Source organism: Homarus americanus, unplaced genomic scaffold (assembly GCF_018991925.1).
Source record: "Homarus americanus isolate GMGI-L3 unplaced genomic scaffold, GMGI_Hamer_2.0 scaffold40919, whole genome shotgun sequence".
Taxonomy (NCBI): Eukaryota; Metazoa; Arthropoda; class Malacostraca; order Decapoda; family Nephropidae; genus Homarus; species Homarus americanus.
This window is the reverse complement of record NW_024744049.1, coordinates 1-15,084: the sequence shown is the minus strand read 5'-3', so window position 1 is coordinate 15,084 and position 15,084 is coordinate 1. Positions and strand designations below refer to the sequence as shown.

Here is a 15,084-nt window from a genome sequence, read left to right as displayed (position 1 = left end):
TAAGGTATCAGTTACTATTTTATCTAGATTTTTTTTGCAGAAAATATGGATATTTATTTTACAAAAACTTAAAAAAATTGCATTGAAAAAATATATGGATTAGGATTGTTAGAACTTTATGGGATATGATAAGCAGTTATAAAGCAATTAGGGATAAGATATTATGTATTACAAAGTATTATGAAAAGCGCGGGCAGGGGAGGAGCCATCTAGCGGCAGACATATAAACTAGAGGCCCGTGACGTCAGCCACCTTCCGCCACCAGTTGGTCCTTTTCGGCGTTCACACCAAACGCCTCCACTGTGTTGTTTACTGTGTGAACTTTACCAACAAACATCCAAGATGGTAAGGCTTCCTGACTCTTTTAGATATCATCATAGCATTCGTTATTCATTTGGGGACGTATTGGTGTTATTATTTTGTTGGTTTGATGGGAGATACTTGTCGATATAATGTTAAATGTGAACATGTCTTTGTGGGCCAATGCGACTGTCAGTGACCAGCGCCCCTAAGGCCGGTGTTGGGAAAGCCTTGACTAAGAGAGGTTATATGTTGGGTATTTTAAACGAAATTGAGCAAACTGGTGAATGTATGGCGCTTTATATGGATTATATAGTAAAATTTTCCTCCGATTTTAATGGGTTTTAACCACCCCCATCTGGTATGTTCTGGATCTGGCCGAGTTTTTGTCAGAGGCCAAAACCACATGACACGGATCTTTTGGGATATTATTTGCTTAAGGCAGGTGTATAAATTTAATACCATGAAATATTTAGAAGATAACTTTGCATTTTATTATCTCTGACTATATACCTGTATATATAAGGACCGAGAGAGCTAGGGAAAGTCTTGCACAATAGTTACGTGTTAAAATTTGAGTCGCATGTGAAGCCTGGATTAACTATACTCGACCTACAAACAATGATGGTACTTAACATGTTAATTACTGACGTCTGCATATGAAATGGCGGAATTAGTATTATTTTATAACACCGTATAGAGTACGGAGTGAATGATTATTTAAAAATTAGTATTTTATATTTGCTATAAGTCTTGTATTGTGTTAGACGACTGAGATATGGGGCAAGTGCAGAACCGTAGTTAGGGAAGTGTAGTTGTGTGGGAGGGGGAGAATATTGATCACTGGTGCTCTTGTGAAGGAGTGGAACGACCTACATATCTGGGAAGTGTTCAGAGTCTGCAAATAGGCACTTGACACCAATTTAATGAGGATTACAAATTTAACAAGGATCATGGAGTATTTGTATAGAAAGTGATGGATTTCTCTCTTCTCTGGGATGACTAGTATTGGTTTTCAGTGGGGTGAATTTTTTTTAAGCAGTTATTTAAGGAGCCAGTTATCAGGTCACAAGGTTAGGAAGAGCCACACTACAGCTGTTATTGGGTTATCTCGGTTATTCTTAGATATTTTGGGGGATGTAAAGGTTTTACAATTATCCACCGGCTGTAGAACCTTTCTCTGACCCATCCCTCTCCCCCCCCCTTAAACATTACTTATTAGTGTGTAAACTGTACTGTTATTTTTTCATATCTGGTGTTAGGGCCAAAGGAGGAATGTTTCTTTTGTTCCATGAATTTTTCGTATTTTAGTATATTTCTTTTTTTCTCTTGCCAGTCTCGCTACACCAGTTGTTTTCTTACCTTTCTAACCAACATGCATCTGTAGCACCATATTTTAAAGGCCTCTCTTGGTGTTGGCTGAAAGTGCTCGTCCATCAGACACAATATTAGTTACCATATGGCGGTTTTCAGCAGCTTTTTTCCCTTGGAGTAAATGTTTCCTTTAACATCCCTTAGGGTAGTAAATGCTGTCTTTATCCATTGTTAATTTTGGATCACCAGAATATCCCCCTCCCCCCATTTTGTCCTCCAGCAGATTGACCACCCTGTCATTAACTCAGTCTGACCCCCAGAGGTAGCATTATGGTGGTTAATCTCAAGGTGGAATAAAGTGAGTGGATGACTGGTTGGTCAGTACTGTTAGGTATTGATATTTATGCAATTTGGTGGAGGATATTCGAGTCATGATGTGCTTATTTCCATTAGGGCCTTTAGTTTAAATGCCGTCAGTAACTGGTGTTCCCAGCCAGTCACTCATCCAAGCACAGTACTAACCAAACTCAATGTTGCTCTACTTTGCTGATGGGATGAGAAGCAGTGTTTTCATTGTGGTATGGCATCACCTAAATATCAAGTGTATAATCCCTTTAGTTAATTCCTAAATAGATACCGAACTGTACATGAAAGGTTTCACCTTTGTTCTGTTGCTTACCATTGTTTTTAAATTGGTAACAAAGCTTCCTGACTGAATAGCAATACAGTACATGTAATTGGAGGCCACCTTTACAAAATTTGTTGACCAGTATCATCCATAGACGGAAGGCTGTTTTTGTTTCTGCTTAACCATTATCAAATATTCCATCTTACTCCTCTTAAAACCTGTGAATAAATATTTATGCCTATAAATGTTCGAGATCACATGTAGCACATTATATCCCGGTCTGACCTTCAACCAGCTGTTGTTTACTTGTACTATGGCTTCTTTGTAAGAACATAAGAATGGAGGAAATTGCAGCCAGACTATTGGCCCATACTAGGCAGCCCTGTCTCACGTCTGAATCTAACCTTGTCTAATTTAAAACCATTGTCACGAGTTTACACCTGGCTAGGTAGTTTGACTTCCATTTATACACCTCGATCATGTCACCCCTCACTCCACATCTCTTAAGGGAGTGCAAATTCAGGTGCTTTAATTAATTTGTCTTTACTCAAGGTTCCTAATACCTGGGATTAGCCTCATCCTCCTCTGAATGCTTTTTAGGGTTTTGATATCCAGTCTGTAGTTCGGTGACCAAAATTGAACCGCATTATCCAAGTGAGGTCTCAAACACAAGATATATAGTAGTTTTAGGATAACCTCGCTAGTCTTGTAACGAACACTCGTCTGTCCGAACCCAAGTACTGTGCCTAGTGAGCCTTGTTTTAAGCAAATATGCAATGCTTTGGTTTAAGATTCCTTCTTTTCATTACTCTGTCGGTTAATGAAGACATTTATTTTCTGTACTGTGATTTGCCTAATTTCTGTTAGGTTTGTTTTACTGGTATTATTTTACTTTTGGACATAGCACCCCTGAAAGTTATAAACTACTGAAGCATTAATTCTTGCTATTCTGAGCATTTTGAACCCCATATACAGTATACATGGTGGAAATGGATAATAGCAACAATTGAATTTAATTGATTTTAAGTAGTTTTCAGTCTTTGTCTCTGAGGAGATGTTATCGGCACATCTTGCATGCGCTATATTGACTGACGTCATTAAGTCGTGATCAGTGAGGCATCGATATCTTCACGCGAAATTTTTTTGGACGATTTTTTTTCTCCAAAGGAAGCAGCCTGGGTAATTTCATTGTCCAGTTTCACAATGGCTGTGGTGGAGGTTGGTTTTCGTTTCTGCTCCTACGATGATTTTAAGTTTATTGCCGATTTTTACGAGAAAGACAAGCATTCTATCCAATTCTTACGTATTCCTGGTTCTTCCGCTTCTAACTAAGGTATTGTACTTTTGGACATGGCGCGCCCCAAAGTTTTTGACTACTGAAACATTAGGTTAGTTTAAGCTAGGCATACTGGGGCAGAGCCCCCGGCTAGGTGTCAGGTTAGGCCTACTGGGGGTCCAGGGGTAGAGCCCCTAGCTAGGAGCTAGGTTAGTTTTTGTTAGGTCAGATGACTCGTTTTCTCACCCACACAAAAACCATGATTTCCCAGGCTCTCCTCCATTACTGTGGGGGGGGGGGGTGGGGCTAACAATTTCCGCCCAAAATGAAAGTCGGGTTCTTTTGAAATGCACCAAAATACACTGGAAAAGCATATTGGTCAACCCCTAGGGACTAATGTCCTATAGTAAAAATTTACTGTTTTACTGGATTACGAAAGGTAGAATGACAACATAAATCACTTTACGAATAGACTGCCCAAACCTAACTTAAATCATCTTAACCAGTAACTTCAGTTGGGGAAAAAACAAATCTATGTAAGCCATGGTTTCTTCTTAGGGGTCTTTGATGAATCGGCAGTATCCAAAACTGAACTACTGTATGTCTGGTCTTGGCATGGTTTGAATAGACATTAGTTTGTATAGCTGGGTACCCTTGCTATTTTATCTTAACCTAACCAAATGTTTAGTAAATAAAAGTCTTCTTTAAGGACGTTTGGGGAAAGGTCTGTTAAAACTTTGCCCATAAATCCACACTTATTATTATTGTTAACTGACTACAATTTCTTATATTAAATAGCTGGGGTACCTGGCTGCACAAGTGCTCAAGAAGCATTTAATGTTCTTTCAAATAGAAAGTTATTGTTAGTGCAGTAGTTTGGTACAGTACTGTACATACAAATGTATATCATAATCTGTTAAATGCGAGCTACTAAGGTGCCCTGCAGTTAAATATTTTTTTTATTTTAAGGGCGGGGTGTGCCCATTTTGTCGCCAACCCGTTTCGTCGCCACATTTATACCTGTTTCGACACCTTGTTCATTCCCATCACCATTTTTCAAGGGCAGTACATTCCAGAAAATTCTTACATAATTAATACATCAATATATGCCTGGAAATTTTACTATTTGCCCAAATAACTTGCTTGGGATGGGAAATTGTATTACGAAATTATGCCATCGCATAACAATACATTGGATCATGCAAGCATCTCGAGACAATTCATTAAATACGAAAATAAAAACTTTATTACTTGTGCAAGCATATCCCTTAAACAATTTATTAAAGATTGAAACAAAACAAAAATAAAAACATTGTTAATATGCCTGCAATCATCTCACTTAAACAATATGTGAAAGTCTAAAAAAACAAAAAGTGACCATTGTTTTTACTCATGCAAGCTTGGAAGACACTGGCAAGTTTTTAGGAAATTGGAAGTGGTGATATTTTCTCTTCATATTCATCCCACCGCTTCCAGAGACGGGCTTGTTTGTCATGATTTGCTTTTCTTGTGCACGATTTTAGCTGGTGCTCAGCAACTAGTTATAATTGCAAATCAATCATTGAGGGACAAGGTGTAGAGCGAGATCGTTCTCTGCTGTTCAGTGGTTTATGCTCTGGTTCCAAATCACCTTCATTTGTTCTGTGTTTTGTTTACCAATATTTTCATCATTTTCTTAATTAAATAATATTCATGTATAATAATAATTCATTTGTTCTGTATTTTGTTTATTTACCAATGTTTAATACAGTACAGGAGTACGGTAGTTCTCTTTATTAAATAATTAGTATTCATGTATAATAATAATTCTCGATTCGTCTGTATACATGTAATTTCTATTCGTGTAAAATAACTTACAATTTGTCACTCTAATACCAGCTACTGTTAGTGGTGACAAAACGGATTTGATCTTGGTGACGAAATGGGGTGTATCCTCGAGAACACCTACCTTACTGTAATGTGAAAGCCACTCGAGAACCATGTATTTTTAGTGAATATGGCAGATTTCTATCATCCTTCTTGTGTCTTTAGAGAGAAGATATTGTACTGTAATAGAGTAGTGTGATAAAATATGTAAACTTTCTGGCTACTTAAAATATCACAAAAAATACATGGTGTAGTTGGTTGTTTTAATTAGTTAATACTTTATTTTAATTAGTTTAGTTAATATTTGTCCTCTTTCTTGGCACAAACAGCTTTATAATGGCTTTTTGTGAATGTTAAAAGAGGTATATTATATTCTGGGAAAGCCTTCGGTGCCTTGTCATTTACAAGGTTACCTCCTTATAATTCCCAACAAAATTTTGTAATATAGTTAAGTTAAACTAAGACATTATATTTATGTATATGACTGGTAACTTGGTTCTTTAGTTTGTCTTTGTCTTTGGAGGTATAATTTCTTGTTGTTAATAGCCAAATTTCCATAACTCCTTGCTTGATCAGCCATAATAGAAAAATCTATCTGTACCATCTCAAATAATAAAAGAAACACAACACTAGGGGTTATATTGCTGGAAAGGGGTATTTGATGGATGATGTGATAGTGCTAATGTGTGATTATACAGTAAATAGATACCATTTGTTGTGAATACCGATGTGGACTCGCTTGGTGTGGCTTCCCATCATACGCCTAGTACTGTACACCTGTTTAAAAGTAGCCTCATTACAAGCTCATGCAAAAGGGAGCTATTGCAAATAAAGGGATGTCTAGTGTACAGAATTTCAATGCGAATTGTGCAAAAAAATTTAAGATTTGAGTTTACATATTCTGTATTAGGACATACAGTACAGTATTACATAATGGATAAGGCAGAAGAGCCATCAAGGTGTGCACTTCCTATCGATACTTTCGATTGTTGGTCAATTTCAGTGCTCCGGACACAGCCTCATTGTGTACCAAAAGCTTTAGTCAGCTGTTCTTGTGCAGGTACAGTATCTATGCTGCTCATAAGATGTCCTCAGAAAGATGAAACTACTCCTTTGTTTAAATATAGCAGTCCCTTGAAAAGGTTCTTTCCTGTTCTCAGTTCATTGGACTAGAACTATTTGTCCTTTTTTAAGGATTAGAGGCATTTGAAATTGACAGGTGTGCTTTACATGCCATTTCCAGCTGCAGCTACTGTTTACTCACAAAGAAAGGTAATTTTTATGGTTGTAATGGTGCAAAAAATATGATGGAAAATGCAGCATCAACAATAAAAATGGGGTGCAATGGTAGTCTTCATATTCACCCCTTTTATTTGATTTGTACCCAAAAGTTGAGGCCTTGGTAAAGTTATGAAAAGGCAGTGAGATACATACCACAGTAGAGTATGTTGGTGGAAAAGGTGCAGTGTGGAAGGAAAATGTGTACTATTGTGAAGGAAATGGTGGTGGAAATTAGTGGGTAAGCATTGTAAGAGGTTTTGCATGCCTGGAAATGCGTGTAGAAATAATGATGCATTAGGGAGTTCTTTTGATAATATTTATGGGTGTGGATTAATTATTGGTGGCTTCCTTTTGATTGTGATTACAGCTGTTAAACATTTATTTCATAATTTGTGGGAGATAATTTTGGGAAATGGATTAATCACTTGCTTTTTTTGCCAGGTGAACTTCACAGTGGAAGAGATCCGTGAGTTGATGGACAAAAAGAAGAACATCCGGAATATGTCCGTTATTGCCCATGTGGACCATGGAAAATCTACACTCACTGACTCGCTAGTATCAAAAGCAGGCATTATTGCTTCCTCGCGGGCTGGAGAAACTCGCTTTACAGATACCCGCAAAGATGAGCAGGAGCGGTGTATTACCATTAAGTCAACGTAAGTACTGAGAAAGTGTTTTTACCATATTAATATAAATTATAAAGTGAAGTACATCAAATTTATTGGATGGCAATTATACCGTTAACAGCTGTTCTTAAGTGTTAAGGTCGAGATCAATAAACATGTTTACCTTGATTATTGAGTGCAATAGGTGTGTATTAGTACATTGTACACACCTCAATATTGAATTTTTTAAAACCAATTTTTAACATTCTTGAGAAATCCAGTTAAAATAAAATTATATTAAGGCATTGGCACTTGTATTAATATTATGTGTCATGTGCCGAGAAGTTCTAAAATTGTGTGCCATTAGCTGTACGACATAACACACTTGGACCATGTGTTATGAGGACCTGCAGGAGTAGAAAGCAGTTGAAAGTATAATCTGCTGTTTTATTATTTTGACAGTGTGGTAGAGTATAATGGGAGTGTCTAAGTTTTTTGGGGGGACCGCCTTGTAGGAAATAGCTTATGGAAATTAGAAACTTGGCTTAGCTTATAGAAATACTGAAGGTAAAAATTTTTAGAATTCCTCTAGAAATGTAAAAATAATGGGTATTTTTAGAAAACTATTGTTAACCCAATACAGTATTAAATTTAGAAACTAATAATTTTTAAAATGATAATGATGAGCAACTCGTTCGTATGAGTGATTAGTGAATCACACCGATTCCAGTAACATTCCTGATAAGTTAGACCAGTGGGTTGAGACAAGTGTCCAAAGCTGTGTATAAATAGCATGTGCTCTTTCCTTACAGTGCCATCTCTATGTACTTCAAGCTGTGTGATGAGAATATATCATTGATCACCCATCCTGACCAGAAGGAGAAGGGAGAGAGTGGTTTCCTTATTAACCTTATTGACTCGCCTGGTCACGTCGATTTTTCCTCTGAGGTGACGGCAGCCCTCCGTGTAACTGATGGCGCCCTTGTCGTGGTAGACTGTGTGTCTGGTTAGTACTGAACGTGATTTGAAGCAGTTCCTGAAGTGTTTAAACATGGTTTCTTTTATTCTACAATTACATAAAGAAAAAGTTGCTTTCAAAACTTTGACTTTGTATATGTTTTAGAGTACATTACTGTATTGCATATCTCTAGTGCAGTTTGATGAGACTTAACATAACTAGGTAGGGGTGGTGTGTTCAGTTGATTGGTACAGTATTGTACTGGTCCTCTTTCTTGGAACAATTATGCTTGTAGCTCTGTGATTGACAAAAGAGGAATATTATAGGGAAAGCCTTTGGTGCCTTGTCAGTGACAAGGTGGCTTATTAATTCCTATCAATATTGTTACACGACACCAAGAAGCAATGATACAAAAAATGGCTTTGGATTGATTTGTTTGCTTCATATTTTTTACTTTCTGAAATAATGGACATTTATGGATGTCATTTGCCATCTACTCGGATAAGAATATGCATTGAGTAAAACTGAATCGATATGTGAAGTTAATGTTTTGTTTACTAGTAGTTTGTGGATTGTTTTATAAGTAGATGCTCTATACACCATTCTATTTTCCTTCTCTTGAATGATATATATCCACACTGATCTACACAAGTGTTCAGAACGAAGCTAGGAGTATTCTACAGAAATGGTGTGCGTTACCCAGGACTTAGTTTCAGCTTTCATTATTTAGCTTTGACCATCATTATATAATAACAGTATATAATTTTTCATGGGTAGGTGTCTGTGTGCAGACCGAGACTGTCCTCCGTCAGGCTATTGCCGAGCGTATCAAGCCAGTGTTGTTCATGAACAAGATGGACCGTGCTCTGCTGGAGCTACAGCTGGAGCAAGAAGAACTCTACCAAACTTTCCAGGTAAGTTTAGTGTTAATCACAAACTATTGGATAATGTTCCGGTGTATCTGAATATTTTAGGTGTTGGGTGAAAATTGTCTACAGTTCAACATTGTTATAGTACTTAAAGAATATAGGATTCATCCATTGTTTTGCAGACAGACCTTTCCAAGAATTTGCGTTGTAAAATATATGTTTATAGTGAAATTGCAGACCTGTTTAAATGACTTTCAAGAAAGCTCAGAAGCATTGAATGTAGTTTATTGGACATAAGTAAACTTTTTGTCCCCTGATCTTGCCTCGTGTGTGAGAGAATGTCTTCTGGGCATCAGTTTAGGGACAAAATTTTGTGCATAACTTTTTAGTTTCATATAGGCGAATTATGGACTTTTACCTTCCTAAATTCATGCAGTATAGCAATTTGTTCACTAAAACATTTATTTTTCATTTACAGCGTATTGTAGAGAATGTTAACGTAATCATCGCCACCTACAACGACGATGCTGGACCAATGGGCGAGATGCGTGTTGACCCTAGCAAGGGATCTGTAGGGTTTGGTTCTGGTCTTCATGGTTGGGCTTTCTCTGTCAAGGAGTTCTCTGACATCTATGCCACCATGTTCAAGGTCCCAGCGGCCAAGCTCATGAACAAGTAAGTACCGTTTTGGTATTGTTTCATTGTGAAGGATTATCACTAGATAAGTATTGGTGGCACAGATGGTGTCTTAGTTTTTCCTGTTAATCAAAATGCCATGAAATTTTGTTTTGTAGCCCTTTCAAATTCTGTGTTGGGTGAAGCTTACTCCATATTCATACCCATGGCTGCATTTTTGGACAGATTTGGGTAATTTTTATTCTATTGGTCTTGCGCCCATGGGCAAGAGGTATTCCACTGCTCTTGGGTTATAGGTTGTTGGATAAAATTTTTAACTAGTAATACTGCAGTCACTGGTAGTGAAACTGCATTTCAGCATATGTATTAATTTAACAAGTAGACTGTTGAGGTGAATTCTGTGTATGTACTTTGAGGGAGTTGTGGGTAGTTTTTGACATTCACTTGGGTAAATTAAGTCTTAAGAGACCAGAAGATATTTTATCGAGATTCCAATTTACTCCATCTTGTGGAATTGATCCTATTTAATGGTATTCAAACTCTTCATAGGCTGTGGGGAGAGAACTTCTTCAACAAGAAAACAAAGAAGTGGGCAACAATCAAGAGTCCAGACAATGAGCGTGCCTTCAACACCTATATTCTTGACCCCATCTTCAAACTCTTTGATGCCATCATGAACTTCAAGGTGAATTGGAAATGTTAAAGGATTGCAATAGTTTCTTGTTTCTGAAGTAAATGTATGGCTTGTAGTGAGAGTTCCCATGGCATTTTACGTGGTTAGAACATTCATTAAAAAAATTGTATTTACGTGAATTGAAGACAGGTGTAATATTTTGTTACGGATATCATGAAGTTGGAGTACAGTAAAGTACATTGGATAATTCAGTGCCAAATTTATTGAAAGGTCTTATATTTTTAGTAAACTAAAATGAGTAAACATCAATTTTATTTGTGAATTTTTACTCTTGACAATGTTGCTCCTAACCCTGTGTGATATTTTGTTGGGGTGGTGCAACTGAAGTTTTGGTCAGCTATGGTTGCCAACATTTTTTTTATGCTTTTCGAAGTTCATGGTATTTATTCTGGAATTGATGTTACAGAAAGAAGAGACCCAGAAGCTTTTGGAAACTTTGAAAATTAAGCTGACTAGTGACGACAGGGATAAGGAAGGAAAGCCACTACTTAAGGTAGTAATGCGCACATGGCTTCCAGCTGGTGACACCCTTTTCCATATGATTACCATCCATCTGCCTTCCCCAGTAGTTGCTCAGAAATACCGTGCCGAGATGTTGTACGAGGGACCAAGTGACGATGTGTGCTGCACCGGTATCAGGAACTGTGACGCCGAGGCCCCACTCATGATGTACATTTCCAAGATGGTGCCTACCTCGGACAAGGGCCGCTTCTATGCCTTCGGACGTGTGTTCTCCGGAAAGGTTGGCAGCGGTCAGAAAGTGCGCATCATGGGTCCCAACTTTGTTCCAGGCAAGAAGGAAGATCTTTTTGAGAAGTCTATCCAGAGGTCAATCCTTATGATGGGTCGCTTTGTGGAGGCCATTGAAGATGTCCCTGCAGGAAACATCTGTGGTCTGGTTGGTGTTGATCAGTACCTGGTCAAGACTGGTACCATCACAACCAGTAAGGACGCCCACAACATGAAGGTGATGAAGTTCAGTGTGTCGCCTGTTGTGCGTGTTGCTGTTGAGCCCAAGAACCCCTCTGACCTGCCCAAGCTTGTCGAAGGTCTTAAACGGTTGGTAGCAATATCTTAAATTTAGTCTAATATTGGTTAAATCTATTAAGGGTATCATTTCTTGTAAATTTATATATTGACTTTGTTTTTAGTACAAGAAACAGCATGTGCAACTGTGATATTTTCCCGTATCTTTTATATCTTCCCGTTGCCACTGGACAGGAGGTGTTCCTGTCTGGTTTTCCTTGGGAAGAAGAAAAAATTTTAACTTTGTCTGACTCTTTTTGCTTCTCTTATGAGCTGTTACGAGTTTTGCCAATGTTATACAATATTAAGAAGTTTTTATTTTGTAGCATATTGACCTAGAGTACTTTGGAATGCTTTTTTATTTTAAATTTATTCTATTCCCAGTCTCTCCAAGTCTGATCCCATGGTTCAGTGTATCATTGAGGAGTCTGGTGAACACATTATTGCCGGAGCTGGTGAACTCCATCTTGAAATTTGTCTAAAGGTAAGAGTCATAATACATTAAGATATGTTTAAACTTTACAATGCTGGTTTATACCCCCACAACCTTTCCCCAATCTGTTCATTTTCAGTAACTTGAGATTTTAAAGAGTGTAATTTCCATATCACACAAAAGAATCCCCACCCATTTGCTATGCTGTAGTGTGTCTGGGACTTTTATATACTTATACTGGTGTGACATAACCACCACACTCGGGTGCACGTTTGTTTACGTACCTGTTATATTCTCAGCCATACCGTATCATACACATGGTTTTAGCACTTTTTTTTACCCTATCCTTAATTATCTTGGGTCTTCCTTTTAGGATGAAAATATGTTAAGATGTCCTTGGTTTACTCTTTTTATAGGATGTCAAACCAGTGCCAGTATTAGTTGACAAAATGTAAATGCTGGCTAGGAAAGTAACTGTCTATTTGTGATTTAGGAAATTGAGGATTATCAAGGACTGACTTCTGGTATTGAAACTTAGTGTCAGGAAACATCTTATTTCTGCTAGTACAGTGCTTGTGGTAGTTCGTTATCAATGATCCAGTCGTCCGAGTAGATTCTCCAGATTGCAGGGCCAAATCAATATTGTGGACCGAGAGGTGGCTGATGAAGTTAGCAGTACAGTACAGGTGCTCTTCTACTTATAAACGAGTTATGCTCCCGAGGCTTGTTTGCAAGTCCAACTTTACTCTTGTAGATACCAAACATATTGTAAAAATTGAAAAGATTATGGACTTTTAGTACAGCTATACCCTTTAATACAGCCTTAAAACCTGGCTCACTCTTCTCTTAGGTAATGTTTGTTCTATCTGGAATTTTCTTCAAAATAATCCAGTCTCATCCACATTAAACACCTGTTCTGGCAGGTAACCCCCCCCCCCCTCAGTGATGTTTGTATCTGAAAGTATGTAAGTTGAATGTTCTTAAGTAGAGGAGCACCTGTATTGTATAATTGTATACTGTGCTAGAAAAACACTGCTAAGTTTAGGCTACATGATTAGTTAGCAGGGATATTATAACAAATTGAATTAAATAACCTTAATTGTCAGATTTTGAAATAACTGTTTGGTTTGGAGAGGGAAATGGATAATAGAATTAGTGCTTTGGAAGAGTACTTAGTAGAATATCTTGAATTTTGTATTGTTTATAGTGGATATGCATTACTTGTATCCATTCTCTAAAACAAATATGTTTTGTTGTAATTATTGTTATAGTTATCTTCCCGTTGCCCCTGGACAGGAGGTGTTCCTGTCTGGTTTTCCTTGGGAAGAAGAAAAAAGTTAACATTGTCTGACTCTTTTGCTTCTCCGAGCTGTTTGAGTTTCGTCAATGTTATACAATTTTAAGGAATAAATTTTTAAGTTCATAATAAACGGAATTTGTTAAAAAATCAGGTATTTTCAGCTGTTGATCTCTGTAATGTTTGATTTTATTTTTACTTTTTTCCAGGATCTGGAAGAAGATCACGCTTGCGTTCCCCTAAAGAAGAGCGATCCCGTTGTGTCATACAGGGAAACTGTAGGGGCAGAATCAACGGAGCTGTGTCTGTCAAAATCTCCAAACAAGCACAATCGTTTGTACATGAAGGCTGTGCCTATGCCTGATGGTTTGGCCGATGATATCGAGAATGGTAAGGTTACACCACGTGATGATCCTAAATCCAGGAAGACCTTCCTTTGTGAAAATTACCAATTTGATGCCACTGATGCTATGAAGATTTGGACATTTGGACCAGAATCGACCGGCGCAAATATTCTCGTAGATGTGACCAAGGGAGTACAATACCTCAACGAGATCAAGGATTCATGTGTAGCTGGCTTCCAGTGGGCCACCAAGGAAGGTGTGCTCTGTGACGAGAACATGCGTGCTGTCCGCTTTAACCTTCATGATGTTACTCTGCATGCTGATGCCATTCATCGTGGTGGCGGCCAGATCATTCCTACTACGCGCCGTGTACTTTATGCTTCTGTCCTCACGGCAGAGCCCCGTCTTCAAGAACCAGTGTATCTCTGCGAGATCCAGTGTCCAGAGGCTGCTGTGGGAGGCATCTACGGTGTGCTAAACAGGAGGCGTGGTGTTGTATTTGAGGAGCAACAGGTAATTGGCACACCTATGTTTGTTGTCAAGGCTCATCTTCCTGTAAACGAGTCCTTTGGATTCACTGCTGACTTGCGTTCCAATACCGGTGGTCAGGCATTCCCTCAATGTGTGTTTGATCACTGGCAAGAGATGCCTGGCAGCCCCATGGATTCTACCAGCAACAGCAAGCCATACAACATTGTTGTCGAAACAAGGAAGAGGAAGGGCTTGAAGGAAGGCCTGCCAGACCTCTCCAACTACCTGGACAAATTGTAATCACATCATCCACATACCATTATATATACTCTTAAGGTTTTATTTACTATATAATATGTTACTGTGATTACAATAAAGCGTGAGGAAGCAACCTGTTTACACGACTAAAATTTTTTTTTTTTTACCTGTACAGTATTATATTATGGGAAGTAATATTCACTTACTGCTGCTGTACAATAAGTACTACCCGAGAAGCAAATGTCATGTAGCTGTAGTGTTTCAAGAGAAGTATTAAAAAGGAAAATAAGATGGAATGGGGTTTTGCATTGCTGATAAGGTTGAAAATGCAAGAAGAGGGTGGTGGAGGAAAAGAAACAAGACCAGATTGAAGGCATTCGTTAGGTGAGAATCTAGTTTCATAACTTGCCATACAGTAAAATCAGTTCCTTTGAAAGTGGTGTAATAGGCAAGTGTTTAAAATAACTTAGACCGAAAAGCAAATGAAGTGGTTTGCAAGAACTATTAAAATGAAAAATAGTTACTTTAGGCGTATAAAAAGGATGAGGGGATAACACGGCCGTAGTCGAGGCCCAGGGGAAGACAGATTGGGATGAATCCTCGGTCCCCTAAGAGATTCAAGATCCTTAGTATTAGTAGAAACATAAGAGGACGATATATTGATTGATAGTTTAGGATTTAATTTGGGCGTTTGGTCCCATTTTACCTTGTTATTGCTTCAGGAGCCAGTTCACGCCCAGTTCTTTACAAATGTATGTAACAGACGTGACCTACCGCCCAAACATAACGAGCCGATCAGTGAAGAGGCGGTAGTGTAGCTCTCCGCCA

General features: G+C 38.1%; 1 protein-coding gene across 1 annotated transcript; it reads left to right on the top strand.

Annotated features, from left to right (window-relative positions):
• The first annotated feature begins 222 nt into the window (after positions 1–222).
• Positions 223–14,408, top strand: LOC121877632 (translation elongation factor 2-like). The gene is made up of 9 exons (XM_042383440.1): positions 223–345; positions 7,107–7,321; positions 8,083–8,276; positions 9,006–9,142; positions 9,576–9,772; positions 10,283–10,418; positions 10,834–11,486; positions 11,838–11,937; positions 13,393–14,408. The coding sequence occupies exons 1-9, from the start codon at positions 343–345 to the stop codon at positions 14,296–14,298; spliced, it is 2,541 nt and encodes an 846-aa protein (XP_042239374.1). The 5' UTR covers positions 223–342; the 3' UTR covers positions 14,299–14,408.
• The last annotated feature ends 676 nt before the right edge of the window (positions 14,409–15,084 follow it).

Coding starts and splice junctions, on each gene's coding strand:
- LOC121877632 (XM_042383440.1), top strand. Junction 9,773..10,282: donor GCGGCCAAGCTCATGAACAA/GTAAGTACCGTT, acceptor AACTCTTCATAG/GCTGTGGGGAGAGAACTTCT. Junction 11,938..13,392: donor ATCTTGAAATTTGTCTAAAG/GTAAGAGTCATA, acceptor ACTTTTTTCCAG/GATCTGGAAGAAGATCACGC.